Source organism: Cutaneotrichosporon cavernicola (assembly GCF_030864355.1).
Source record: "Cutaneotrichosporon cavernicola HIS019 DNA, chromosome: 5".
NCBI classification, from domain to species: Eukaryota; Fungi; Basidiomycota; class Tremellomycetes; order Trichosporonales; family Trichosporonaceae; genus Cutaneotrichosporon; species Cutaneotrichosporon cavernicola.
In genome coordinates, this window is record NC_083397.1 from 2,284,060 (window position 1) to 2,309,478 (window position 25,419).

Consider the following 25,419-nt stretch of genomic DNA (forward strand, 5'->3'; position numbering starts at 1 on the left):
GCTTACCAGGCACGAGTGTTTTGGGTGTGGTGTGCCGATGTCCGCGTTAGCAGAGTGCCGAAGCTGAGACTACAACTGACCCACTCTGTCATTAACACGTACTGCAGTTAGACAGCTCAGAGTCCTTGTTGATTCCACTCGGTTTACTCACATCACCATTCAACCCAACTACCAACTACACTACCCTACTACTCGTCTTACCACCTCAATCACCCCTGATATGTTCAACTCATAGCCTCTACCATGCTCCGACACTCCATCAGGCTCCCCATCACGCCCACTCTGCAGCCACGACCAGCCTGGCCATCACCCAACGCTGTCGCGTCATCGTCCCGCCGCCCTCTATCCACTCGCGCTCCCCCAACACCACCTCCACAGCACTACAGCTACACCCTTCTGCTCAAGGGCAAGTTGAAATATGACGCGCAATGGATACAGCCCCGACTGCATCAACAAGCCTCGGTTGGGACCCCGCCCTTGCACTTTGGGCGCAGCTGGGTAGCTTTCGGGACGAGTCGACCAAGTACACATCTGCTTCTTGGGGCTAGATCGTATGGCGTCGGGGCTCTGATTCGGAATGTACCGCAGTTGGGGACGATACGCGGTTTCCATGCAACGTCGCGCCGTCAAGCCCTCCCTCTCGTGCCGGCCCTCGGCGCTCTTCTCAAGGTATGAAATACCCAAGTTGGCAAACCGTTGCTCATGCGCAAGGGAACCACGTTGCTCACACTTGCGACAGGCCTGTCGAGAGTGCTCCTCTCGTTTTTACCCATTGGAACGCTTGCCATGTTCCGGTTCCGCAGGCCCGTCGACTGGCTAGCCAAGGACAAGCGGATCCCAAAGGCGTCGCCCGACGCCGAGGAGTTTTGGAAGATGTGGTGTGAGGGGGAGAAAGGCATTTCCCTTACACAGGCCGACGCGATCTCACTGGTCGAGGCGCCCGAGACCCCGAATGGCGATCTCATCTCACCCGACGGCCGTATTGCGTACGTGCTCCCAATGCGAGCGACAACTCGCGAAAGATGGCGCGACAAGCAGCCGATCAAGCCTGAGGACGTTGACGAGAATACCCGTGCCCACGCCAAATGGGTCAAGCGCATGGCGGCCAGCCTGCGCCGTGGGTACTTCTTCCTACCACCCCTTCCGTCAGTCAGCGTACGGTTCTACAACGAGCTCTCGACCAAGGAGCAGCACGAGGTCGACGCACTGCGGCAATACTGGACGAGTCTGCGAATGTTCAAGGACCGACTGTACATGACGCGGTGGATCGTCACTCTGCTCTTCTTCATGCCTGTGCTCCTGCTCCTTGGTGTTTGGGCGACGGCGCTGGAGCGGGTGCCTGTCACAGGGCGGTGGCGGCTAATTCTGCTCACGACCGAGGAGGAGGAGGCCGTCGCCGCAAGTCTCGAGGGCGCAAATTGGTACAAGAGCGTCATCAACCTGCTCTCAACGCCCGAGAAATCTGCCCCGCCCATTGTGCCGTTGAATGACTGGCGATGGCAGTGGGTGCAGAGCACGCTTCGACGCCTCGAGGCTGGCGTGCTTGCCGCCGTCGAGCGCGTTGACGGTGGCGAGTTGGGCAGGCCCATCGACGCCGATGAAGACAGCATTTGGCCTCCACCATCCAAGTACCCGCTGCGGCCTCGGCTTCGCGCCTCTGCGCGCCTCCACGCAAGGCTACCAGGCAGCACCAAGGACGCGAGGTCAGAGAACATGGAGGTCGGGCCGCCGTACAATGTCATGCTCATGGACGCGCCGGACTGCAACGCGTTCTCGTACGGGTTCGGTGGCAAGAGTGCGGGTGGCATAGTCATCTTCACAGGCCTGCTGGACGAGATCCTTGCACACAACACAGCATCTGAGTTTGAGGCACCGCCACCCAAACCCAGAGGGTTCCTCGACGGTTTATTCTCGACCGCACCGCCGCTGCAAACTCACGCTCCGCCAACAGAGGAGCAGACACTTCATCTGGCCATGGTGCTCGCCCATGAGATGGGTCACCTCCTACTCTCGCACCACCTCGAGACTCTGTCGCACCAGCAGGTGTTGTGGCCGTCCATTCTGGGGTTGCAGGTCGACATCATCCGCGCGATCATCTGGCCGTTCACGATCTTCTTGGGTCCCGCTGTCAACGATGCCTTGGCGAGCCTTGGGCGTACGACGGCCGAGGAGATGAAGGAGCACTTCGGGCACGTCGGCTTTGAGCGGCGACACGAGTATGAGGCGGACCTTGTCGGCATGAGGTGGGTCTTAGGAAGGGTGTGCTGACGATATAGGGTGCTCGCTCATGCGTACTTTGACCCGCGGAAGGCAGTGAAGAACTTTGCGGGCAGCATCGCCTCGCTCGAGGAGATCGGGAATGGGGAGGGTTCGCTTCTCGACATGATCAAGCTGTGGAGCTGGTCAAGCCACCCGTCGACGACGGAGAGGACGGAGGCGATGCGTACCGAGTTGAGCCGCTGGGCTGCTTACGATGACAAGGAGCGGGAATAGGTGCGCGAACGGTTGCGGGAAGCGGGAGTAGAAGTGTAAAGGGGGTTAGGCTACTTGTGGAGTGCGTAGAAGGGAGAAGCCTGCCTTGATAGATATTACCATGTTGTCACTACTCGCTGTTCAATCTTGTTTTGCAAGTGGGTCGGGCGAGGTGGAGGTCGTTGAATGTGGTCACTGTACGGGGTATTGTCGCGTGCCTCGCCAAGCCAGAATCCCGATCCCGACAACAGCCGCATTTTACCGACTGAGCGCTTGGCTCACTGACTGACCAAACAACACTCAACACTCAACAGCGAGGACGACGCCTTTGGCATTGACGACGGCCTTAGGGCCGAGGAAGAACACGAGGAATTGAGACTTGGAGAGAACGGAGTAGAGCGTCCGCGGAGGTCAGCGGACAGCTGAACGAGCCAGACAGGGACAGAGAGGTAGGGAGAGAGAGAGAGAGGGAAGGGCAGGAGCACAGGCTGCGCTGACACGGCGCCAGATGAGATGAGAGCGATGAGAAGAATGAATTCCGGCGCGTCACGGCCACGTCTCCTCGGATTCTTTAAGTGTTCCACAATCCGCGACCAGCAACATGATAGCATACACAATGCGGGGTAGGATTGTGTCTAGGGCGCTTAGACGGGAATCGTGCACCGATATCTGTTGGCCGACGCTGCTCCTGAGGATTCTGGTACATCTCGCAGTGGACAATGCGCTGGGATAGCATAGCGCACCCTTTCATGATGGACGGTTGAACAAGGTGTTTGATTGAGGAGGGCCGGCGGCGCTATCAGTTAATTGATCCGTGCAAGAGGCGTCGGGTTGCGTCGGCAACGCCCAGAACGAAATGAACAAAGAGCTGCGTATCTCTCAGGAGCAGGGAACCAGGATCCTAACATACTGCCTCTTATATGCATCTACAACTTTGTTACATTCTGCAAATATTGATGGTAGGATTTCCGAGGAAATTGATGATAATGTTGTTACGTACATTTATCCCTCGGCAAGTGCCTGAGATTATGGCCAAGCTCCAGTTGCAACTAAGCGCTCTTTGTCCCAGTTTGTCCCAGCCGCCTATCTCCCGCCCGACTCAACCATCCCCTCATGGGCCGACACAGTTCCGGCCCAGTTGGCCCAGCTCAAGAAAGCCAGAGAGGGGAGACATAAGAATATCGACGCTGTTCCTTTCTCTCCCAGTTACCCGTTACCCCACATACACCATGTCGCAGAAGGTCGTCATCATCGGTTCTGGTATGTCTCGGCGTTGAGCGTCGGCGCCGCCCTATCTGATCTGATGGGCGCATTGGCGTGGGGCGATTTTTTCCAGCAAGAGAACAAGGGCACTAACCCCAGGCGTGTTCGGCATGTCCACCGCCCTCTGGATGCTCCAGACGGAGAAGGACAAGTACGACGTCACGATCCTCGAGAAGTGCGAGACTGTGCCGGCGCCGGATGCCGCATCGACTGGTGAGTTGGAGCTGGCGACTGAGATGTGGAAGGGCGAGGTGTGGTGACATGACACACCGAGGGTGGCGCATAGGTTGAGGGGAGTAGGAGCCGACTGAGTGGCGAGCATCGAGCATGGGTCGAAGCGCTCCGCTAGTATGACAGCTGGGGTTTTCGAGTCAGAATTCTGGGCTCAACAAAGCGCCTGGGAGGACTGCAAGGTCGTGGTGACAAACCTCAGTCCTTGGCCCGACAGCCGCGGGTCTACGTGCCCCGAGTCAAGTTTCTGCAAACGCTCTCCGACAGCCTCCAAAAACAGCCGCTGACCCCAGACATCAACAAGATCATCCGTGCGGGTGACTACGCCGACCCCGAGCTGTCGGCCCTCTCGGTCGAGGCCGTCGAGATGTGGAAGCGCCCCGAATGGGAGGGATGCTACCACGAGAGCGGCGTCATGTGCCTGTCGGGCTCGGACCCGCGCGGCACACAGTACGTGCAGGAGTCGTACAAGAACTGCAATGCTCTCAACCTCGAGCCTCGGGCCAAGAACAGCAGCGCCGACATCAAGGGCGTGTTCCCTCCCGAGCTTGTGACTGGCGCGTTCCCCGACCGTGTCGGCTACCACAACGTGACTGGCGGGTGGGCCGAGTCTGGACGGTCCATCGAGATTGGCCTGCGCCGCGTGCAGGAGCTTGGCGGCAAGATCCTCGCTGGCGCCGAGGTCGTGTCGTTCCAGAAGGCCAAGGACGGCAAGACGGTCACTGGCGTCGTCCTCAAGGACGGGAGGGTCATCCCCGCCGACCTTGTTGTTGTTGCCGCGGGTGCGTGGACTCCCGGACTCCTCGAGAACCCCGCTGTTGCCGCGCGCCTGCCGCCCATCGTCGCGTCGGGCCAGACGGTCTGCATCATCCAGCTCACTCCTGAGGAGGCCGCCATCCAGTCCAAGGTTCCCGTCGTCTTCAACCTCGACAATGGGTTCTACATTTTCCCTCCCACTGCCGACGGCCAGGTCAAGATGGCTATTCACAACAAGGGATGGACCTCGTCGCTCGGCGCCAGCGCGTTTGGCAGCAACGTCTCGGTTCCCCGCACCAAGCTCTCGTCCGACGCCGATCTCGGTACTCTTCCCGCCGAGGCCGTCCACACCATCCGCGCCCACCTGCGTGACCACTACCCCGAGCTGGCCAAGAAGCCTTTCGCCGACGTCCGCATGTGCTGGTACTGCGACACGGTGACTGGCGACTGGCTCGTCGACTACCACCCCGACTTTTCCAACCTCTTTGTCGCGACTGGTTGCTCAGGCCACGCGTTCAAGTTTGCGCCCAACCTCGGCCGCGAGGTGCTTGCGCTCATTGAGCGCCGCCCCACTCAGTTCACCGACCGTTTCTCCTTTGCCCCCACCAACCCCCACGGCGCCGACTACCGCGGCGGTGAGATCCGCGAGATCAACCTTAACGAGCTCGCTGGCCCCACCGACCTCCTCCCCTTCGGCCGCCCCTCCCGCCTGTAAGTTTGCAAGTTTGCATAGTTTCGGTTCTTGTCTGTACGTGCTTCGGGTTCGAGATGCATTGCATGAAACAGTGCTCCGGGGAGCTGCAGTGGTTAGAGGGTATCCCACTATTTTACAAACTAAAATGGTAATCAGACAAGTTGCCGGTGCCTGGCCATATACCATCTTGCGGAATGTGACACGATACTTTTGTGAATGAATGTTCCAACCACCACATCTCCTTCCTCAACATTACCTCATTCAATCCTTACGGGCAACATGTCCACTGCCGCCGCCAACCCTATCGCGGCGTTCTTCGCCTCGGTGTGGCTTCAGATCCTGACCGTCTGGCACACCGGCTTGATGTTCATCCCTTGGGTCCGTCCGCACTGGGGCCTCAATGACATGGCCGACCAGCGGGGACGTGTGAGTGCTCCCCTTTCCCCCCCCCCCCCCGTCCTTGCTGATGATAGGTCATCGTGATCACGGGCGGAAACAGTGGTACAGGATACGCAACTGCTTTGGCTTACTACTCTCGCGGCGCGCGCGTCCTCATCCTCTGCCGATCGGCGGAGCGCGCCGCTAAGGCCATTGCCGATCTCAAACGCGGCGGTGTCGCCAACGTCCTCTCTGAAATGGAGTACACCCCAGTAAACGAGGAGCGTGTCGGCACGCTCGAGCACATCCCATGCGACCTGGCCGACCTCCACTCTGTCGATGAGGCTGCACGCATGATTGCTGAGCGCGTGGACCGCGTCGATGTGCTCTTCGCCAACGCCGGAGTTATGGGGATGAATGGGCGCACGAAGCAAGGCTATCCCCTCCAGTTTGGCACTAACGTGAGATCCAGGATCCAAGTTACAGCTGACCCCTAGGTACTCGGACACCAGCGCCTCATGGCCCACCTCCTCCCCCTCCTCCGCACACCACGACCCCGGCCCGCACGTATCATCTCCCTCGCCTCTGCCACACACATTCAGGCTCCTCCGGGTGGCATTGACTATGCCGGCCTCGACAGCGGAGCTGATCGTAATGTGTGGCTCGAGTACAGCGAGAGCAAGTGGGCCATCATCGCGCTTGCCAAGTACGTACACGCGCACTACGGGCCGACTTGCAAGGACGGGGTTTGCAGCGTCCCTGCTCCCGGAGAGATCATCTCCATTGCCGTGCATCCGGGCCTAGTGTCTACCAACCTGTTCATGCACCTCCAGACTGCAAAGTGGTTGAGCTACACGTTCACTTGGCTGCTCAAGCTCGTCTTGTGCACGGCAACTATCGGCTCTCTCAACCAGATTTGGGCCGCTGAGGTCGCGGATCCCATTGCCCGCGAGCTCAGTGGCGGGTATGTTTGGTGTTTCCAGGAGCGAGGAAGGGAGCGGGTCGATCTCGAGGCTGAGGCTGGGACTGCAGCAGGGGAGACGGTGTGGGCATGGTGCGAGGCGCAGGCTGCTCGCCATGAGTAGGATTTGGCGGGCTAGATGAGCTAGAATCATATATTTATACAACATGTCACATGCATGGATACTGCTCTACAGCGCGACGATCTCGCGGATACGCTCCGACAAGATGGCATACGTCCGCTCGGCCTCCACAAACGCCTCCTCAGTATTCTCGTCTGGTACATTACTTTCGGGCACCTCGAGTGTAAACGCGGGCGCGTAAGCCTCGATACTCTCGTGGTCCGGCACGTCCGTATCCGTCCCAATATCCGTCCCCACAATTGCGGCCGTGGCGAGTGCCCAAGCCCGCGCCGCATTCGCATGCTCATACCCTCCTCCACCAAGTACAGCAGTGGGTACACCCCACGCCATAACCTGCTCAACGACCCAGGTACTCCCTCCTTCCCCGTGCGGGCTCCATGCCCCCCACTGACCAATCCTATCCCCCGGCAGCCCATCGACGCCGAGCTGGAGGACGATGTAATCTGGTGCCCATGCAGAGTGAACCATCTCGACGCAACGCCACATCCGCGCATACGTCGAGGGATGGGCAAACGCCGCGAGCGGAAGAGACAAGGAGAACGGGTGTGGCGTATCACTTGGCGTAAGACCAGGTGCGCCAGGAGGAAAGAATATCCGACTCTGGTGATGGACACTCAGCGTTAAGACTTGTGGGGCCCGTGGCCGTCCTCTTAGAGGATAAGGGAAGTGGGTTGGAGACGTAAAGGCCGTCGCGACACCGTCGCCGTAATGCAAGTCCATATCCAAGTAAAGGATTCGCGCCCGTCTTTTAGACCCAGGGGAACGGGGTACGCCCTCTCGAGCGAGGAGGAGGATACCGAGCACCGCGTCGGCCACGTAGCAGAATCCACTAGCGCGTGCGCGGAGGGCATGGTGCCGTCCCCCGTCCCATACAATTGCCATTTTCGCCGTTCCCTGTACGAGTAGGCGACAGGCTGTAAGTGTGCCTGCGGCGACGAGGGGAACGTAAGCTCGCAACGCGGGGAAACGGGGACAGTCCTGTTATCAGCTCGTCCAGGTGGTTATTTAGTAGACGTACGTCTTCCAGGCCCATTGCTTCGCGGCGCCGTTTCGTCGGACGGTCATCGTCGTCGTCCGCGCTCGAACCAGAGTCTGAGTTGTCTCCAGAGTACGACTGGAGTACATAGTCTACGTCAGAGTGTTCGCTAGAGAGCTTACCGAGATAGCGCTGGTCGTGGTAGCGTCGTAGCTCGGTGGGTGTTGCGAAGGAGAGGTCTGGTGGGACCACGCGAATGCCGTGTATTGGTGGATCCGTCAGTTCCTCATCGTCGTCTTCATCGTCTTCGTCGTCATCGTCTTCAACATCGCCACCTTCCTTCCCTTCGCCCGGTCCGCTCTCAGAACAAAGCCATGTGACCTCGGGATCTCGCGAAGCCTCATCATTGTGTCCACCGTTGCTGCCCGCACCTTGCCCATCCACACCTTCCCTCACAGTGTCGCGATGGTCAGGCGGATTATCGAGCAGGCCCAGAGCGCGGACGAGGCCATGCACGAGGCTCGACCGGCCAACGTTCGCGGGCAGCTTGTCTGCCGCCCGCTGGAGTTCAGCACTCCAGATATACGCGACTGAGGTCATGGGTGAAGGAGATCTGAGAGGTGTAGTTCCTGAATTGTTTGGCTCATTTCCACTGTCGGATATCGGATATGAGATTGTGGCGCCAATTTATATAGTCACTGGCCGAACGGTTTTTCCATCAATTCATTAGCTGCCTCGTTATATCAGTCGGTAGATTAAATGACTCTTAATGCGGTTAGTCCGGTTGATCATTCGGTCGTGGGTTCGAGCCCCACACGAGGCTTATCTTTTGCTTTTGCGCGGACTGGCTGGTGGTGAGATGGTTGGACTCGTAGGAAGCTCCGAGTTGATGGACTTGTGGCGCTCCCGACATCCCTCACCTGTGACCTCTGAGGATCAGGTCGACAGCTCAGAAGACGATTTGTTTACATCTGCAGATGGCTGGAAGTGGGGGCAACTACTATGAACCAAGGTCAAGGTCAGCTGTCCTCGGTTGATCTCGGCATTGAGGCCTGAAGACGTAATGATGAACTGAACGACTCTCAATGGACAAGAGCTGTGGAGTGAGACCTTGGGTGAAGCCAGGCTTCATGTTGACATTGGGGTTGTTGACTTTTGTTTGGCCACGCTACAAAGTTGGATCAAACTTGGGATGATTGGGTGATTACAACGAGGGTTTACATCTAGGGTAATACTCAGGGGATATTTCAGAAATGTTCATCGGATGAACCGTCAAGAGCCGAACCAGGGGATTAAGGTACCCCTTATCCTCGAAAGCAAAGCGCAAACCTTGGAGACTTGTACCTGCCTTTGAGAATACTCATGCTAGTTGGCTAGGGGTACAAGAACAGAGGAGATCAGAGGACGTAGCCCGAGCTGCAGGAGTCGGAGGCGTTAATGGAGCAGGGACACTAAGTTGAGATGACATCGAAGGAAGAGGGAAGAGGCAAGTGGGAGGTGAGAGATGGAAGAGATGGGATAGTGGGAAGATGAGATGGAAGGTTGGGAGGCTGGATAATAGGAGACAAATGACGAGATTGGGCGGCGACAAGGGGAAGCAAGAGGGAGGCGGAGGCAGAGGCCGAGGGAAAATGGCCACCAACCTAGTTGAACCAAGATTGCTGGCTTTGTGCGATTAACCACAAACTCACAACTGGCCCACGCCCCTCCCAAGCCACCTCCGCTCCCCTTTGACCTTGCGCCTTTCCACCCACGCACCGTAAGACCCCAACTGGCAGCAATCGCACTTTCAACGTCAACAAACACAAACACTCACCCAACCACCCACCCACACCTCCATATCACATTCATTACTAAAATAAACCTAGCCAACTCGCACCCTTCTCTTCTCTTCTTCCATGTCCCGAATCCCCGTTCCCAACGGTGGACTGCAGAGCGCTCCAGGATCACCAAGCATGCCGTCCACTCCCGCATCCGAGCCCCGTAGGAAGACGAATCGTCGTGACGAGGTAAGTCCCAAGTCCTTCCCTCACCCTCCCACACACCCTTCCCTCCTCCCATCTCTACCATCACTGGGGTCAAGGACACGGCTGTGACCAAGTCTGTGCCGCATCTGCGGCGCAGAATGCAACTTGCACAGCCCGGCGATCGTGGGTCGGACGTGGACGGGGACGACCGGGAATGTTTGCACCGGGTCGTGCCGACAACCCCCACACTGTTCATTGTTCTCTGTTCCGCCCTCGGCACGCCAAGCAAAGAGTGCATGAGTGCATCGAGCAGGAGCCGAACCCGTTCAGATGAGGTGGCGTTGACAAGATGGCTCAACCGCTGTCATGGTGCACGGATCGTTGTCGCAGCCCACCTCGTAACTGAATGATTTCGACTCACTCTTTGGTTTTCTCTTGCTATCTTGATTCAAACCCCCACATCCACGTTACAAACTACCCATGGACCTACCAGTCCGCTCGTCTCCTCTTCCCAGCGTTACGTTCCCCACTCCCCCTACCCATTTCCCTTCCTCCCCTTCTTCTCCTCCCCCACAGCCCTTGCGTGGCTCATCCCTCGTTTGGAACGACGCTCAGACTTTCCCCTCTTCTCCTCCACCACTACACGCGTCACTTCCAATGTCACCTCTCGACAACAACCTCCTTTTCGACGGCGGTCGCACAACACAAAAACCACTCGACACACCGCCGGCCTCGTTCCACTCGACATCCCCAAAAACCCCCTTTCAACCTCTCCCGGACCGCCAACGTCGCACCTCGCAACACCTCGACCATGCTGTCCCGGGCCTCCCTTCGTCCAAATCCAACCCGAACCTCTTGTACCCGGGCCTGCCGAACGACTTGGACAAACCGCGCCGCCGCAAAAACACCATGCCAATGCCACCGCCCCCATCGGACGAACAACGCCTTGCGGAATCGCTTGAATCGCCTGAAAACCCTGCCAAATACCACTCGAACCTGTCTCGCGCCGACGTGACCACCTCTGGCAAACTCGTGCGCGGCTCTACTGTCCGACAAATGTCGTACAAATTCCAGTCTCTGCGCAAGAAGATTGAGAATGAGCTCTCCCGCAAGCGCCCCGGCGGTGGCCGAGGCCAGCAGGATGGCACCCCGTCGAGCTTCAAGCGCCCTTCCAAGCGCAACATCAAAGGCACTGTCGCTGGTCTCCGCCCCAGTCCGGCCCTAACTGTTCCCGAGGGCATGAGTGTCGCCGATGCCGCCCAGCTGTGCGCGGCCAAGCGCACTGACTGTGTCCTAGTCGTCGACGAGGAGGAGGGCCTCAGTGGTATTTTCACCGCAAAGGACCTTGCCTTCCGCGTCACGGCTGAGGGTCTTGACCCTCGCCTCACCGCCGTCTCGACCATCATGACTCGCAACCCCATGGTCACGCGCGACACAACTAGCGCTACTGAGGCTCTCCAGCTCATGGTTTCGCGCCATTTCCGCCATCTCGTGAGTTTCCGACCTCGGTGCCAGCTGACAGCAGCCCGTTTGCAACGAGGACGGTGATGTTGTTGGCCTCCTTGACATTACAAAGGTGTTCCATGACGCGCTCGCCAAGGTCGAGCGCAGCTCGTCAGCAACCAACCAGCTTTCGGCCGCCCTTGCCGGTGTTCAGAGCGAGCTTGGTCCTGGTCTCAACAGCAATCCCCAGGCCGCGGCAATGCTCGCCTACGTCGACGCTCTGCGCGACAAGATGGCTCAGCCGGACCTCATGTCGGTTCTCGACACCAGCCTTCCTCCACCCACAGTCACTCCCCGCACCTCTGTGCGAGAGGCTGCCCGTCTCATGAAGGACCGCAGAACGACTGCCGTCTGTGTCCTCGAGGCGAACTCGGCTACGAGCACGCTCTCCGGCATGAGCAACCCCGGCGCTCCTCCGAAGATCGCCGGTATCTTCACCTCCAAGGACATTGTCCTGCGTGTCATTGCGGCCGGCCTCGACGCCTCGCGCTGCAGCGTCGTGCGTGTTATGACCCCGCACCCAGACACTGCTCCTCCCTTCATGATCGTCCAAGACGCTCTCAAGAAGATGCACAACGGCCACTACCTCAACCTCCCGGTCGTCACCGAGGATGAGGGCCGTTTGATCGGTATCGTCGACGTGCTCAAGCTCACGTACGCGACGCTCGAGCAGATCGACTCTATGAACGAGGAGACGGGCAGCGAGAGCGGTGGACCAATGTGGAGCAAGTTCTTCGACACTCTCAACCAAGGAGCGCCAGAGGACGACTCGGTGTCGGCTCTCTCGCGCCATTCGTCACACGACACGCCGTCAAAGCTGCACCAGCGCGGCCTGTCTGTCACTTCACCTATTTCGGAGGTGATGCCTGGCGACTCGGCCTCAGCCATAAATGACAATATTTCCGACATTGGCCTCAACAAGGGCCCTGCGTCTTCCGTTGCCCCGCCCGCACTTCCTGAGGACGACGGCACATATGTCTTCAAGTTCAAGACGCCATCTGGGCGGACGCATCGCTTCCAGGCTCGTCACGACAGCTACGACCTTCTTCGCGACATTGTTCTGGGCAAGCTCCAGGTCGACCCTTTCTTTGAACCGTCATCAGACTCGAACGCCTTTGTCCCCGACCCGACCTGCTTCGTTCTCAGCTATAACGACGACGAGGGAGATCTTGTTGACATCACCGCCGACACCGATGTGGCCGACGCCGTCAGCGTTGCTCGTGGGCAGAAGTCATCTCGCGTTGTTCTCTCCGTCCACGGCGGCAAGAACTGGGAGGAGGCCATCCGTCTGAACGCGGCTTCGGCCGCAGCTGAGGCTGAGGAAGCGGCCGAGGAGGCCAAGGTTGTTTCTGTGCCGGAGAAGAAGATTGAGACGATTCCCGAGCTCCCCGAGGTGTCCGTGTCCGTCAGCGACCCTGCGGAGACGTTGAAGGACCCTCGCGCGGACCCTGCCCACGAGCCAACCTACGGTGCAACGGGCGTCCACGCACGCAACATTGTTGACCCCAACGACCTCATCCTCGGCGTTCTCCCTAAGGATATGGCACTGCCGGCGGCGATCGGCTTCCTGGGCGTCGTCATTGCCGGCGTCTTCGTTGCGTCGCGCACCACCAAGTAGTAGACGGCGGCGCCAAGACCTGTACTGTATCACTTCTCGCGGATTCGTAAACGGAACCATCATGACAGGGCATGTATTGTGTGTGCGGCTGTAGCAGTTGGCGGGTTGTGTTGATGCTGAGCTCTGAAGGGTGCCAAGAGTGCACCGCCAGGTCGGCAGGTCGGCAGGTCGGCCATGAGTTGTTCTGCAGCAGAGCATCTGCTGGGTAAGCTCGCAGCCTGTGTGATGAGAGTGCATGCTATGTCTACAAAATGCTGGCCTATTGCCGGCCAAGCAACGTGAGGATGTTGGAAGGGGGCTGAGGTACGGGGGCGTTGAAGAGGGGTGCCGAGATCTGAGTCCTGCGAGTTAGCGAGCTCGAAGCAGCGATGAGAGCAGCAGGCCATTGGGAGAGAGGGAAGCCTCCCCACTTGACGCCGGCACGCCGGAAGATGAATAAAAAAAAGCCGGGAATCGATAGGGCTATGGCAGCTCGACAGGCAACAGACAACTAAACCCTCATTCTTGACGCCCTGCGCGTCCCACTCTCTCAACCTAGCGCGGTATCCCAAAGTTACTCACGAGAAAGCCTTGCGGTTGACCGAGTTGAGCCTCTTGGCAGTCGAGGCATTGTTACGCGTGTTCTGTCCGCGGACTGGCAGGCCCATGGCATGACGACGGCCACGGTACGTCCCAATCTGGCGGTGGTGGAGGATGTCGGCCTGACGCTGGCGGCGCAGGTCAGTCTCGATGAGGAGCGTGTTGAGCGGGTCGCTGGCCTCCTTGCCCTTGCCGCGCGCGTTTGGCATCTGCGCGCCGCTCTCGATAGCCACGGGTGTGGGACCCGGCGCCGCCGAGGACGTCGGCGAAGAGAGATACGCAGAGAGCGCAGTTACCTGCGTCTCAGTAAGGCTGGAGACGCGCGCGCGCTCGGGGATCTGCAGACGCGCAAGGAGGCGGGCCGCCACGGCCTGGTTGACGCCGTAGAAGGCCGTGAGGGCGACCTTGAGCGCCTTGTGCTCGGGGAGGTGGTGACCGAGGAGATGCATGTTGACGGGACAGGGAGGAGAGGGGGGAGGGGAGGGGAAGAGGTAGCGCTAGTCGTGCGTGTCGAAGCTTATGCCGGGGTCGTCGAGCTCGTCGTCGCTGTTCGCTGTTGATGAGATGAGTTGGGTTCACTCAAAAGTCGGAATCGACCCGTGTGCCACCGGCGGAAAAAAGCGGAATCGCCGACTTGGTACCTCACCCACCTAGAGATTTCGAGCTTTCGGCACTGAAACGCGACCCGCGTCCTACAACACACCCAAAATCATGAACCCAACGCTCGGCCTGTTGCGCCAGCTCGCGCAGAAGCCAACTCCGCTTCCAACCCCTAGCGGCGAGGCGTTTGCGCTCGTCCGCCGCATGCTCCAGGAGCGCCCGCGGCACTTTCGCGAGATCCTCGCAGACGGAATCGCGACCTCGACCCCAGAGGGCGAGGAGAAGCCCGTCGCGTACAAGATGAAGAAGGTCAAGGGCAAGGGCAAGGATGAGGTCGAGCCGGTCGCCGTCCCGGAGGGGCATCCGTTCTTGTCGGCAGGGTGAGTGTGGTGGAACTTTGGCAAGACGGGAGGCCTTCCTTGTGTCGTTGCGCAACAAATAGCTTGCACATTGCAACTCTGTGCCATGGCTGACGCCAGATACCTCAAGAATCGCATCATCCCCGTGCTCGAGTCGCAGAGGTTGGTCCGTAAGGCGTGGCTCGACGCGACTCCTGGCACTTCGCTCGCCAGGATGTCGCACCACCAGCGCAAGCACGCGATGTGGGTGATCCAGGAGGAGGGCAAGCTTGCTGCGCGGTGGGAAGCCATCACCGACCCCGCGCTGGACCAGGCAGGGCTGAGGCGGCTCGGCGGACAGGAGCGCCTTTCTCGCGAGGCGGCTGCGCGGAGCCGCCGCGAGACCGCGTTCACCACTGGTCGTGAGGAGCGTACCGAGCGCGACATTATGGCCTGGGCTGACCGGCCGGCGGGCTTTACGACCAACTTGGAGCGCAAGCACCTGAACACTCGGCGGAATCGCGCGCGGCCAGTCAAGGAGGCGCGGGTTGCCGAGCGGGCTGCGATGCGTGCCGAGGTCGCCACGGCCGTCCAGGCGGACCTCAAAGTGCAGGGCAAGATTGCGAACCGCGCCGCGCGGGTCGCCGCCGCTGCCATCGAGCGACGCGAGGCAGTGAATGAGGAGGCGGCGGTCCAGGTCAAGGACCGCAAGACCTTGCAGGCTGAGAAGGAGGCGAAGCAGCAGCGGGCCGCACGTCGCCGCAAGGAGCAGCGGGCTACGGCGCTCAAGGCCAACCGCCAGGCGGCCAAGAAGGCGGAGGTTGGGGACAAGGTTCAGGCATAGACATGCATATTCATCACTCATGGTCTCTAACACGGTGGGAGTGTATGTGAGTGCGAACAGTTAACTACTACCAGTTGTCGACTCTTTTAGAAGCAGCGACGCCCATTGCAGTGAGAGCGACTCACCTTGCTCGGCTGGGGTCATTTTCACTCACAACAACTAACCACTCACTTGACTTTGTAACTTTGCTCCTTGGTCTTGCCTTTTTTACCATTGTAGTATTTCATTCCAAGCTTGTTATCATGGATGCTGATCTCCAGCTCCCTCATTCTCCACTCAAGGCCTTTGTAGAGCACGTCCGCAACCTCCCCTCGGACGAGTGGACCGAGGGCATCCCCCAAGTTCTGCGTACCTTCCTCCCACCCTTCACCACTCCAGTGGTGGAAGACAAGCACTGGACTCCCAGCATGCGCCGCGCCGTTCGCGACCTCGACAAGGGGCGCGTGAAAACACACTGCGGTAAGGCGGAACATGCCACCGAACGGTCGTCTGCAAAGGCTGAACATGCCACCGAACTGTCGTCTGCGTCTCTCCCAGTGCGACCCCAGGCCGTTCCTCAAGCACAGACGAATGGGTCGTCTCGCGACACACCCCCTCACCTCCTCCCCAACGGCGTGCCTAGAGCGAACGGTCAAGCGCCTCGATGGGGCCACACTTATCTGCAGCACGAGTCCGAGACCATACGTGCTCGTCAGCTGGCACCACCCCTTCGTGCTGGTCTCCATGGCCTTGCACCAGGTATTCGAGGTCCACCAGACCTGTCCAACATCACGTACCACTCCCTGCTTTCCTTCCTTACAGGCCCACCTGGCCCCGTGGTCCGAGTGCACCACTACAAGAGCAACGCGGGCCTCGTCTGGGATGGCACGCCGGCCTCGGGGTTCTCGGCGCCCATGTTCCGTGCCCTCAGTCCAAACGCCTACGTTGAGGCGATGGACGCTGCGCAGCTCGGTAGACGCTGGAACCTCGGCCTTGGGGTGCGCGAGCTGGCTGCGAAGCACATCCTCGGCCAAACCGAGGAGCCCAGTCCGTGGATCTCTGCGACGACTCACCTGGACGCTGCAATCGCATTCATCGCACGCGAGCTCGCTCTCGGGATGAATGAGGTCCGACTCGCTGTTATCATCCCGACTAACGAAGTTCGCATCCCCGCCGCTGACGTACTCAAGCCCATTCCCGGGCAGGTGGATCGGAGCGCAGAGTGGCTCTTCTACGGGCGCATCTTTGCAGACTCTGTAATTGCTGACATCCGCTGGACACGCACCGTAAGTTTTGTATGGACCTACTGACGATAGCGCCTCCCGTTCGACCTCCCGCCCAAGTTCTGGAAGTCGCGCGGAGAGGGGTCATGGACCAGGCATCTCCGCTGGGACGCGCGGGTTGCCTTGTGGCCGAACATCCGGCTCATCCTCCAGCGCCCGCCTCAGGTGTCCCCGCGATCCACACTGGGCCAATCTATGTGAGCTAATGGTAGATGGCACCAGCTGACCAGCTGACAGTCTTGGCGTTGGCCAGCGCCCGCTCCGGTTCCCCCTAAGGCGAATGGGTCCTTGGTACAAGCGCCACACGCGCGGCCAGCTCGTCCCAAGCATCAAAACGGTCGATACCGCCGAGGAAAAGGTGGCCCTAAGGACCTCCTTGGTGACGCGATCACCCCCCTCAACTGCCTTGACGACTCGGATGGCGAGATCGACTCAGTGCTACCCGCTCCGCTAGACCCTATCCAGATTGACCTTGTGAGTCTGATGGTTCCATGTGCGATAGCGCTAACCATCTCAGCTCCAGCTGGATACAGTCTAGGAGCAGCTTGCGTTCCCGTTCTTCTTCTCCGGGCCATCTTGTAAACAACCTCCACCGTCTCAACCAGGCACGGCGCGCGTCATAGCTTTGAATGTCACAGAGATACCTCTCCTGTTCGTACAATCTGTTCTTCGCATCAGCTCCCCATGCTAAGGCCGCCACTACTTCACCGCGCGACGTCGTCGTCATCGGGCCACCATACGCCCGAAGGGCTAGGGCCAGCGCTTCCGCCGCTGCTCGCGGAGATATCGGTCTTCGTGGTGCCGGCGAAAATGGACATGGCACAGGCCGTGTCGCAGATCGAGGCGCTTGGTGGCGAGCGCTCGCTGCGACCTGAAGACGCGCAAGTAATCATTACCGCACTTCGTGGGCGTCCGCGGTTGGAGAGGGTTCTGGGCAATGCGGTTGTAAGTATCCACGGTATTTGCACTGAGATTAGGATACGGTCCCCATCCTCCGCGCCGAGTTCCTTACTGATGCGTACTCTCGAGCACAAGCAGCCGGGGATATGCCTCCCTCCCTCCCCAGGCGGAAAGACTACCGAATCCCTCTGCGCCGGCGGAGTGCGTCCGTTGAGATCGTGAGCGGGCCAACGACACCACAGCCGCCATCTACATCGGGGCCCAAGCGACCTCTGTCCCCCACGCCACCAGTTACGCCCTCGAAGCATCACAAAGTCGCGCCACCAGTTACGCCCTCGAAGCATCACAAAGGCGCGTCACCCAGGACGTTGCAGATGGGCGGAGCCGAACCGGGAACCGACTCCCCCAGTTTGGACATCACCCTCTACCCTCCAGACATCAGATTCCGCACCATCCCGCGCCTCGCCGTCCAGCGACCGTCACCGCTGACATGCCCGAACCAGGACATTGTGTGTTTCCAATGGATACGCTGACGAGATCGACGCGATCAAACCAATCTACCTCGAGCGCGAGTACGATGAGCTCGCGCAGCTCAACACCAACGTCTTAAGTTATCGGCGGAGCATGGCTGTGAGTGTGTGTATACTGGATCGGCTGATGTAGATCATCAAGAGCGTCCCCAGGCGTATTAAGAGTGGAGAGGAGGCGCGCAAGCTAGTCGATGTTGGGGCCAAGGTAGCTAACCGCGTATGTTGAAAGGAGGGCAATGAATGATGGAGGTGTTGAAGCGGCGGCTGACACAAGATCGAGGAGTATCTCACCACAGGCCAAATCGCCGAGGCGGAGGAGATCAAGGCGTCACCGCGTTTCCAAGCACTGCGGCTGTTCTCCTCGGTCTGGTCTGTTGGCCACTCGACTGCGGCTGAGCTGTGGCGAGCTGGCTGCCGCAATCTCGAGGATGTGCGACTGTACTTTTCGCGGACTGATGCGCCCCCAATTCTAGAAGATGGTGGTGATGGGTGGGAATACGACCGGGCGACCGCGCGCGAGGAGCGTGCCCGCCGCCAAAGGCGGGAAGAGGGGGCAATGACGCGCGAGGAGGTCGTATCGGCCTGGCTCAACCTCAAGGACGAGCTGGATACGCCCATCCCCAGAGCCGAGGTCGTAGAGATTGGCGCCGTTGTCGCGGACCACCTCGAAGCCCTTGCGCCTGGGTGTGCGCAGACAATCACCGGCAGCTATCGGCGGGGAAAGGAAACGACGTCTGATGTCGACGTCGTGTTTCGCCCTCCAAAAGGAAACGAGACGGCCGCGGTACTAGGCGCGCTGCTCCGGCGGCTAATCCGCTTCGGGATCATTACGCATGTGCTCCGTGCGTCTGTGTGTGCTGGAAGCGCTGATGGCAGAACTCTCCGAGCGCGAAACTGGCACTCCGCTACACCACGGCGGCGCAAACTTTGACAATCTCGACAAGGCGTTCGTCATCCTCTGCCTGCCCGGAAAAACGCGGCTGCATCGCCGCGTCGACCTCATCTGCGCCCCGCCCTCGCGGTATGCGGCTGCAGTGCTAAGCTGGTCAGGGAGCATGATGTTTGAGCGTGACCTGCGACGCTGGGCTGAGGACCGGTGCGTCGCCTTTCGCTTTTTGCGTTCTGCTGATTCCAGCGGGTACAAGTTCCGCGCGGGACTGATCGAGATCGCGACCAACCAGGAGGTCAACTTGGACAGCGAGCGCGAGATCCTCGGATTCCTTGGACTTGGATACGTGCCGCCCGAGCTGCGGAATGCCGATGGGTGATGCGTTATGACTGGTGTGTGATGTACATGTACTGTACTGTACCTTTACCACGCTACGTTGGTAGCGTACGCACACTATTTTGGCCAGCCCTCCCCGCTCCCCGCTCCAGCATCCAATACATGGTCTAGCAATCTACGTCCGACAAGCATTTGCCGCACCCCTCGGCTAAGCGGCTAAGCCATCCCAAGCCCGGCCTCCATGAGCTCGTCGAGCACCATCTTTCTCTCATACCACCGCCGCACCTCGTGTGCGCCCATGCTCGTCGCGGCCAGCCCGAGGAGCATGAACATGTCGCGTGCGCCGAGTGCCTGCGTCTGGAACACGTGTTGCAGGAGTGGCACGTAGATGAGTGCAAGCTGGCACAGGAAACTGATCGAGACAGTGAGGAAGAGCATACGGTTACCAAACAGAGATGTCGAGACGCCGCGGTTTTGCAGGGCGGATACGAGGTCGAGGAAGACAAAGACGGTGAATGTCTGGAGTCAGCGGTGGCGTGGGTGCCAACTGCAATATGAACCAGAGCTTGGTCACGACCCAACTCACCATCGTCCGGTCCCGACGTGACATGTTGCCGTCGCTAATTTCGTTGGCGTATACATACAGCGTGCCGAGGACGATGAGGGCCGCGCTGAACATGACGCGCAACATGACCTGGCGACTGAGCACGCTCTGGTCCTTGCGCCGCGGGCGGAGGGACATGACCTCCCTGCGGGCTGGGTCGACACCGAGCGCCTGCGCCGGCGGTCCGTCCATGAGGATATTGATAAAGAGGATCTGCATGGCGTTGAGCGGGTTTGCGAGTCCCAAAAACGTGCTGAGCGTGATGAGAGAGAGTGCGGCGACAGCAGTCGAGAGCTGGAACGAAAGGAAGTTCTGGATGTTGTAGAAGATGGACCGGCCCTCCTCGACTGCGGGAAGGACACTGCCAAAGTCGTCGTCGACGAGGATGACGTCGGCCGCTTCCTTGGCCACATCCGTGCCGCTCCTGCCCATCGAGACACCAATGTCCGCCATCTTGAGGGCTGGCGCGTCGTTGACTCCATCACCCGTCATGGCGACGACGGCGCCGCGCTGCTGCCACGCCTTGACGATCGCCATCTTGTGCCGCGGCGTCGTGCGAGCATATACCGTGATACCAGGGACGCGCTCGATGAGCTCACGTTCCGTGAGCTGCTCAACTTGAGACCCCAGCATGACCGAGGACGCTATGCCCTCGCCAGTGGTGACTTTCATGCCGAGCTCGCGGGCAATCGCGAGTGCTGTAGCCTCGGCATCGCCCGTGATCATGACGACCTGAACGCCAGCGCCGTGCAGCGCGGTAATAGCGTGGGCGACACCACGGCGCGGAGGGTCCAGCATCGCCTGGAAGCCTACAAAGACGAGTCCCTCGTCCTCGCCCAGTGTGCCGCGCGCAAAGCCGTACGCCATCGCAATGACGCGCAGTCCCTTCTTGCTGACCTCGAGTGCACGGCCGTTGATCGCCGCGCGCGTGGTCTCGTCAAGCGCTGGTGTGCTGCTGTCCGTCACGTAGTAGTACTTGCACCGCGCGAGGACAGCCTCAACAGCACCCTTCATGTACACCATGTCGGTGCCGCCGTTCAGACTGCCGCTCACGAACATTGACTTGCTCTCCGAGGTGAATGGGATCTCGCCGCGGCGCTCAAAGCCCTTTCGCTCGTCCTCGGCTCGCAAGATCGGTAGGACGTTGAGCAACGCGACCTCGGTCGCGTTGCCGACATTCTTGCCCTCGTTGTCCCGGTACGCGTTGTTGCAGAGTGCGCCAATCTGCGCCGTCTTGAGGAGCGCCGCGCTCGGCGCAAAGCCAGCCAAGTCGGGATGCTTGGGCCCGAGGGTCGACGCGGCGGCGAGCTGCGGGTTGAGGTCGGTCAGGTCGTCGACCGCGTATATGTGCGTGACGGTCATTTCGTTGCGCGTGAGCGTTCCCGTCTTGTCGGAGCAGATGACGGACACGCTGCCGAGTGCCTCGACCGACGGCAGCTTCTTAACGATCGCCTTGCGCTTCGACATGCGCAGTACGCCTAGCGCGAGGGTCACGGTGGTGACGATGGGAAGGCCTTCGGGGATGGCGGCGACCGCGAGCGACACGCCGATCGTAAACATGTCCAGCCACGAGCGTCTGTGGTAGATGCCCAACAGCACGATGACGCCAATAACAGCAAACGAGAAGATCGAGAGCTGCTTGGCCAGCTCGTCCATCGACAGCTGGAGCGGCGTGCGCTTCTCCTCGACGTCCTGCATCATCGAGAAGACGACACCGAACTCGGTGTCCTTGCCAGTCCCGACGATGATGCCGCTGCCGTGTCCTGGAGTCAGCTCAGCTTCAATGAATTGAATTGTGCAGCTGCACGCCGCGACTCACCACTCCGTACCAACGTTCCCATGAACGCCATGCAGTGCCGCTCGCCGAGGGCCTTGCCGCCGCCCTCGCCATGCGTGTCCTCGCCCTCGCCTCTGTCACACATCTCGGTGTTCTTGCGTGCCGGCCGGGTCTCGCCCGTGAGTGCGCTCTCGTCAATCTCGAGCTGCACAGCACTCGTAATTCGAATATCGGCGGGCACGCGGTCGCCCACACCAAACGTAACAAGGTCACCGGGTACCAGCGTGTTCGCGAGCGGGGTGTGCGCGCGTCCGTCGCGCACAAGATTGCAGTAGTGCGGCACAAGCTTGTTGAGTGCCTCTAGCGACTTTTCGGAGCGCTGCTCCTGTACAAATCCGACTGACGTCTCAGCTGGATCTCAGAAAAGTCTAACTCACCTGTGAGTACGATGGTGACGGCGACCACGACACACACAGCGTCGTCATAGTTGCCCATGAGGCCGGATAGAACAGAGCTGCCGAGGAGCAGGAGAATGAGAGGGTTCTCATACACTTGCTTGGAGAACTTGAGCCACAACGGCTCGTCAGGTGGGAGCTCGAACTCGTTCATGCCATACTGGCCCACGAGAGCGGGCACGGCAGAGCTTGCCAACCCCTTCTCCTTGTCGGTGTGGAAGTCTGCCAATGTCGCCTCGACGCTCTTGTGCGCGTAGATTGCGCTTGGCGTCTCGCGCGACCGCCTCTCGGCGCGTTCCCTCGCCTCGCGCGCATCAGCCTGCACTTCCTCATATCCGCGGTGTCCAGTGACGCGCCGTATAAACGTCGTCACCTTGCCGAGGGTGGACTGGTCGTCAAACGCCCTGGCCGCTTCGGCCGGCGCGCCTCCGTCGTACGGATTCGAAAGGTCATGAATGCTCAAGTTCGGCCGGAGAACGCGGCTTGGAGACGACATGCGCCGCAACGTCGTCGAGTACGCGTACCCAGCCGAGGGCGTCGGGACATCGCCATCGTCATCGTCCCGAAAGGGATGTGGCGAACCGCGCTGGCTCAAAGCGCCGGGCGCCGGTGAGGACGAGCGCCCGCGTGCCATGCCGTTGGGGCCGTTGGGCGGCGGCGTCATGCGCCGCTTGTATGGCGCGGCGTAGGCGCGGAGAGAGGGGTCCATTGGAGGAGGGGCAAAACGTGGAGGGGTGTGCGCGGTGGAGGCCGAGAAAGTCGGATACGATTGTGACCGAATAGAGATATGAACGAGACCGTGCTCAGCTTGCGACGCGTGGGTGCAGTAGGATAAAATAAGATGGCCGGCGATGGGGATGCAGATAGATGTGGTAAGAGATGTTGCGGTACTGGCGGTGAACACGTTTCAACGAGTTGCTCTGAAACGCGCCAGCACACCGGCATTCTGGTTCCGATCCCGATCGTCATCACCCTCGCTTGAGTTTGAGCCTCCTCTCTTTGCGTCGCTTCAACAGCGCACCATCGTAGATTGCGTGCAACTTGTTCTCTTCCTTTGATGCTTGATAAAGGCAGATTGGCCTGTGCATACACTTTCTTACTCGGCTTCCTTCCACGCCTCATCACTCTAGACTACTCTGTGCATCTCCAAATGAATTTTCGGCAGGAGCCGAGGTCACGTGGCGGAACCGGCAGAACCGGCAGAGGCCCAGAAATTGCTCCCGCTCTACATCAAAGTTTGAGAAATCATACCTTTCTGCTGCAAGCGAAGCCTCTGGAGTGTAGATGCAGATGAGCAGAGGAAGAGGGCAAAAGAGTAGCCTCGTGTGGGGCTCGAACCCACGACCGAATGATCAACCGGACTAACCGCATTAAGAGTCATTTAATCTACCGACTGATATAACGAGGCAGCTAATGGAACTTGTTGCAAGTTGGTGATCGGCGGGGTTGTAGATCCGTGGAGGTTGTGGTCGCACAGCTTGTGTGGAGCACACGCGGGCTGTCTTGAAGAGGGAGACGGTGGTGACGGGCAACAGATTGAGATGGTGAAAGAGAATTGAGAGGAAAGGGGGACCTCACGGTGTTACATGCTCTCATGAGAGACAGCGACTCACCTTGGCTAATTGATGCGCCCAGTGCTTCACTTGGTCTTCTTGATACCTTGAGGGAAACGCGGTTATGGAGGCTTGCAGAACGGTAGGAAGGTTGGGTTGAGCGGTTGGGGATTGCCCACTCCTAGAAGACCATGTGTCCAACTTGGCTAGAGCCACTGCATGGGCCATGGGGGCCAGCAGACCTGCCGGCGCATGCGTAGAGAGGGCGAGTTGGATGCCTTGGGGATGCAAGATCAGACGAAGAGTGCTTGCCTGGATGTGAGTGAGTGAGTGTGTGAGTGAGTGTGGGAGTGGGACAATGGGACAATGGGATAGTGCCAACGCGTTGGCTGAAAGGGGGATTAGCAGAGGTTACCCTTTGCTTGTGGGGAACGTTAGTTTGGGAACGCACGGTTACGTTCCTGTCATACCTGTCATTACGCGCCGCAACCCCACTATACACCGCGCACAGTCACACACTAACACCTCCACTCTTGTGCCAACTAGTCTCACTTCCCTTCCCACACTCATCTCTCATCCATTCCCCACAACGCCTCGACGCCTCCAAGCCTCGGCGCCCGACGTACGACGCAAAAAAGGCCATGTCTCCAGTGGCATATACCAACAACTCACCCCCGCCTCTTAAGCAGGCTCCAGCCCGCATGCGCACCCCGCCCAAGCAGGCTGCCTTGGATGACCTGATGCTCCGCGTCCGCGAGACGTCTGATCGGTGAGTTGTCATCATGTAAAGCTGACAGCAGTCTTCAACGCGCGCTGAGTCCCTACGCCGAGAACATCAAGGTCTTTGCCGAAGCGCGACCGGTCATCTTCGTGCGTCTCAGTGAGGGAAGGCTGACTCCAGACGTTCGCGTCCATCTTTGTCGCGCTCAGTTGCGTCCCCGTCGCGTGCACAGTGTATGTCCAGATCGCTTAACGTTGGCAATCTGACAACAGGATCTTCGTGCTCTGCGTCGCAGCGCTGTTCACTGGCATAGCAATCTTCCTCCTCTGCCTCAGTATAGTCGGCACAATCGGGCTTGCCAGTGAGACTTTCGTGTTCTACGGCAGCTGACACCAGTGATTTTCCTCGTCCCTGTTCTGGTCATCACGGCTTCGCTCTCGGCCATGGCTGTTGGCGTCCTCCTAGCCCTCTTCCTCGCCCACCGGCTGTTCCTCCACATCCGCTCGGATTGCGAATACACGCCCGGCGCTAGCGGCGTGCTGAGCGGCATCCAGAGCTGGGTTGACGAGACACTCGGCCGTATCGGCGTCGGTGCGTCGGAATACGGACCGCACTTTGACGGACGCAGCATAGACCACCACCGCCCGATGTACACCAAGCCTGAGCCCCACCACGAACGCGAGCTGTCTCGCGAGCTGTCGCGCGAATCCCACACCCGCGAGCCACGGTACTACGAACACCGCTCCCAGGTATCCCCCATTCCTCCCACGATCAAGCCCGAGCCCGAGGTGCACGACATGTTCAGCCCAGAGTCTGGTACGCCTCACGAGCTCCGTTCCCGCACACCGCAGATCAATGACGACGACTGGGTTTCTGACGAGGGCCCGAGATGAGACGGCCCAACGACTTTCATACCAAGGCATACCCAGGCGTAGCGGTCCCACTCCATGTTTTCATACCTCCGGTTAATGTATCGTAGTAGACTCCATAGACATGACGCGCCAGTTTGGCCCAAGTACAGGTGGGGTAGGTGGGGTAGGTGGGGTACAGTAGGTGGGGAGGTGGGGAGG

General features: G+C 59.6%; 11 protein-coding genes across 11 annotated transcripts; 8 read left to right on the forward strand and 3 right to left on the reverse strand.

Moving 5' to 3' along the window:
- Nucleotides 1–243: 243 nt before the first annotated feature.
- CcaverHIS019_0509110 (uncharacterized protein) lies at nt 244–2,493 on the forward strand (the record flags this gene model as incomplete). Its single annotated transcript, XM_060602124.1, has 3 exons — nt 244–669; nt 712–2,243; nt 2,277–2,493. The coding sequence occupies 3 exons, from the start codon at nt 244–246 to the stop codon at nt 2,491–2,493; spliced, it is 2,175 nt and encodes a 724-aa protein (XP_060458548.1).
- A 1,208-nt stretch (nt 2,494–3,701) lies between these two features.
- CcaverHIS019_0509120 (uncharacterized protein) lies at nt 3,702–5,437 on the forward strand (the record flags this gene model as incomplete). Its single annotated transcript, XM_060602125.1, has 3 exons — nt 3,702–3,732; nt 3,835–3,948; nt 4,260–5,437. The coding sequence occupies 3 exons, from the start codon at nt 3,702–3,704 to the stop codon at nt 5,435–5,437; spliced, it is 1,323 nt and encodes a 440-aa protein (XP_060458549.1).
- Nucleotides 5,438–5,695: 258 nt separating this feature from the next.
- CcaverHIS019_0509130 (uncharacterized protein) lies at nt 5,696–6,879 on the forward strand (the record flags this gene model as incomplete). Its single annotated transcript, XM_060602126.1, has 3 exons — nt 5,696–5,842; nt 5,890–6,255; nt 6,292–6,879. The coding sequence occupies 3 exons, from the start codon at nt 5,696–5,698 to the stop codon at nt 6,877–6,879; spliced, it is 1,101 nt and encodes a 366-aa protein (XP_060458550.1).
- A 66-nt stretch (nt 6,880–6,945) lies between these two features.
- Nucleotides 6,946–8,473, reverse strand: CcaverHIS019_0509140 (uncharacterized protein; the record flags this gene model as incomplete). The annotated part of the gene is made up of 3 exons (XM_060602127.1): nt 6,946–7,875; nt 7,916–8,025; nt 8,056–8,473. 3 exons carry the CDS (start codon nt 8,471–8,473, stop codon nt 6,946–6,948), a joined length of 1,458 nt encoding a protein of 485 aa, XP_060458551.1.
- A 1,355-nt stretch (nt 8,474–9,828) lies between these two features.
- On the forward strand, nt 9,829–12,961 carry CcaverHIS019_0509150 (uncharacterized protein; the record flags this gene model as incomplete). Its single annotated transcript, XM_060602128.1, has 3 exons — nt 9,829–9,882; nt 10,915–11,331; nt 11,366–12,961. The coding sequence occupies 3 exons, from the start codon at nt 9,829–9,831 to the stop codon at nt 12,959–12,961; spliced, it is 2,067 nt and encodes a 688-aa protein (XP_060458552.1).
- A 259-nt stretch (nt 12,962–13,220) lies between these two features.
- Nucleotides 13,221–13,989, reverse strand: CcaverHIS019_0509160 (uncharacterized protein; the record flags this gene model as incomplete). The annotated part of the gene is made up of 2 exons (XM_060602129.1): nt 13,221–13,302; nt 13,523–13,989. 2 exons carry the CDS (start codon nt 13,987–13,989, stop codon nt 13,221–13,223), a joined length of 549 nt encoding a protein of 182 aa, XP_060458553.1.
- Nucleotides 13,990–14,251: 262 nt separating this feature from the next.
- On the forward strand, nt 14,252–15,322 carry CcaverHIS019_0509170 (uncharacterized protein; the record flags this gene model as incomplete). Its single annotated transcript, XM_060602130.1, has 2 exons — nt 14,252–14,520; nt 14,620–15,322. The coding sequence occupies 2 exons, from the start codon at nt 14,252–14,254 to the stop codon at nt 15,320–15,322; spliced, it is 972 nt and encodes a 323-aa protein (XP_060458554.1).
- Nucleotides 15,323–15,564: 242 nt separating this feature from the next.
- On the forward strand, nt 15,565–17,122 carry CcaverHIS019_0509180 (uncharacterized protein; the record flags this gene model as incomplete). Its single annotated transcript, XM_060602131.1, has 5 exons — nt 15,565–16,587; nt 16,618–16,781; nt 16,822–16,942; nt 17,050–17,058; nt 17,102–17,122. 5 exons carry the CDS (start codon nt 15,565–15,567, stop codon nt 17,120–17,122), a joined length of 1,338 nt encoding a protein of 445 aa, XP_060458555.1.
- A 146-nt stretch (nt 17,123–17,268) lies between these two features.
- Nucleotides 17,269–19,282, forward strand: CcaverHIS019_0509190 (uncharacterized protein; the record flags this gene model as incomplete). The annotated part of the gene is made up of 7 exons (XM_060602132.1): nt 17,269–17,529; nt 17,562–17,993; nt 18,022–18,114; nt 18,148–18,231; nt 18,289–18,856; nt 18,891–19,110; nt 19,150–19,282. 7 exons carry the CDS (start codon nt 17,269–17,271, stop codon nt 19,280–19,282), a joined length of 1,791 nt encoding a protein of 596 aa, XP_060458556.1.
- A 173-nt stretch (nt 19,283–19,455) lies between these two features.
- On the reverse strand, nt 19,456–22,784 carry PMR1 (uncharacterized protein; the record flags this gene model as incomplete). Its single annotated transcript, XM_060602133.1, has 4 exons — nt 19,456–19,758; nt 19,826–21,606; nt 21,663–22,019; nt 22,058–22,784. The coding sequence occupies 4 exons, from the start codon at nt 22,782–22,784 to the stop codon at nt 19,456–19,458; spliced, it is 3,168 nt and encodes a 1,055-aa protein (XP_060458557.1).
- A 1,485-nt stretch (nt 22,785–24,269) lies between these two features.
- Nucleotides 24,270–25,242, forward strand: CcaverHIS019_0509210 (uncharacterized protein; the record flags this gene model as incomplete). The annotated part of the gene is made up of 5 exons (XM_060602135.1): nt 24,270–24,397; nt 24,429–24,498; nt 24,530–24,582; nt 24,622–24,710; nt 24,746–25,242. The coding sequence occupies 5 exons, from the start codon at nt 24,270–24,272 to the stop codon at nt 25,240–25,242; spliced, it is 837 nt and encodes a 278-aa protein (XP_060458558.1).
- Nucleotides 25,243–25,419: the final 177 nt, after the last annotated feature.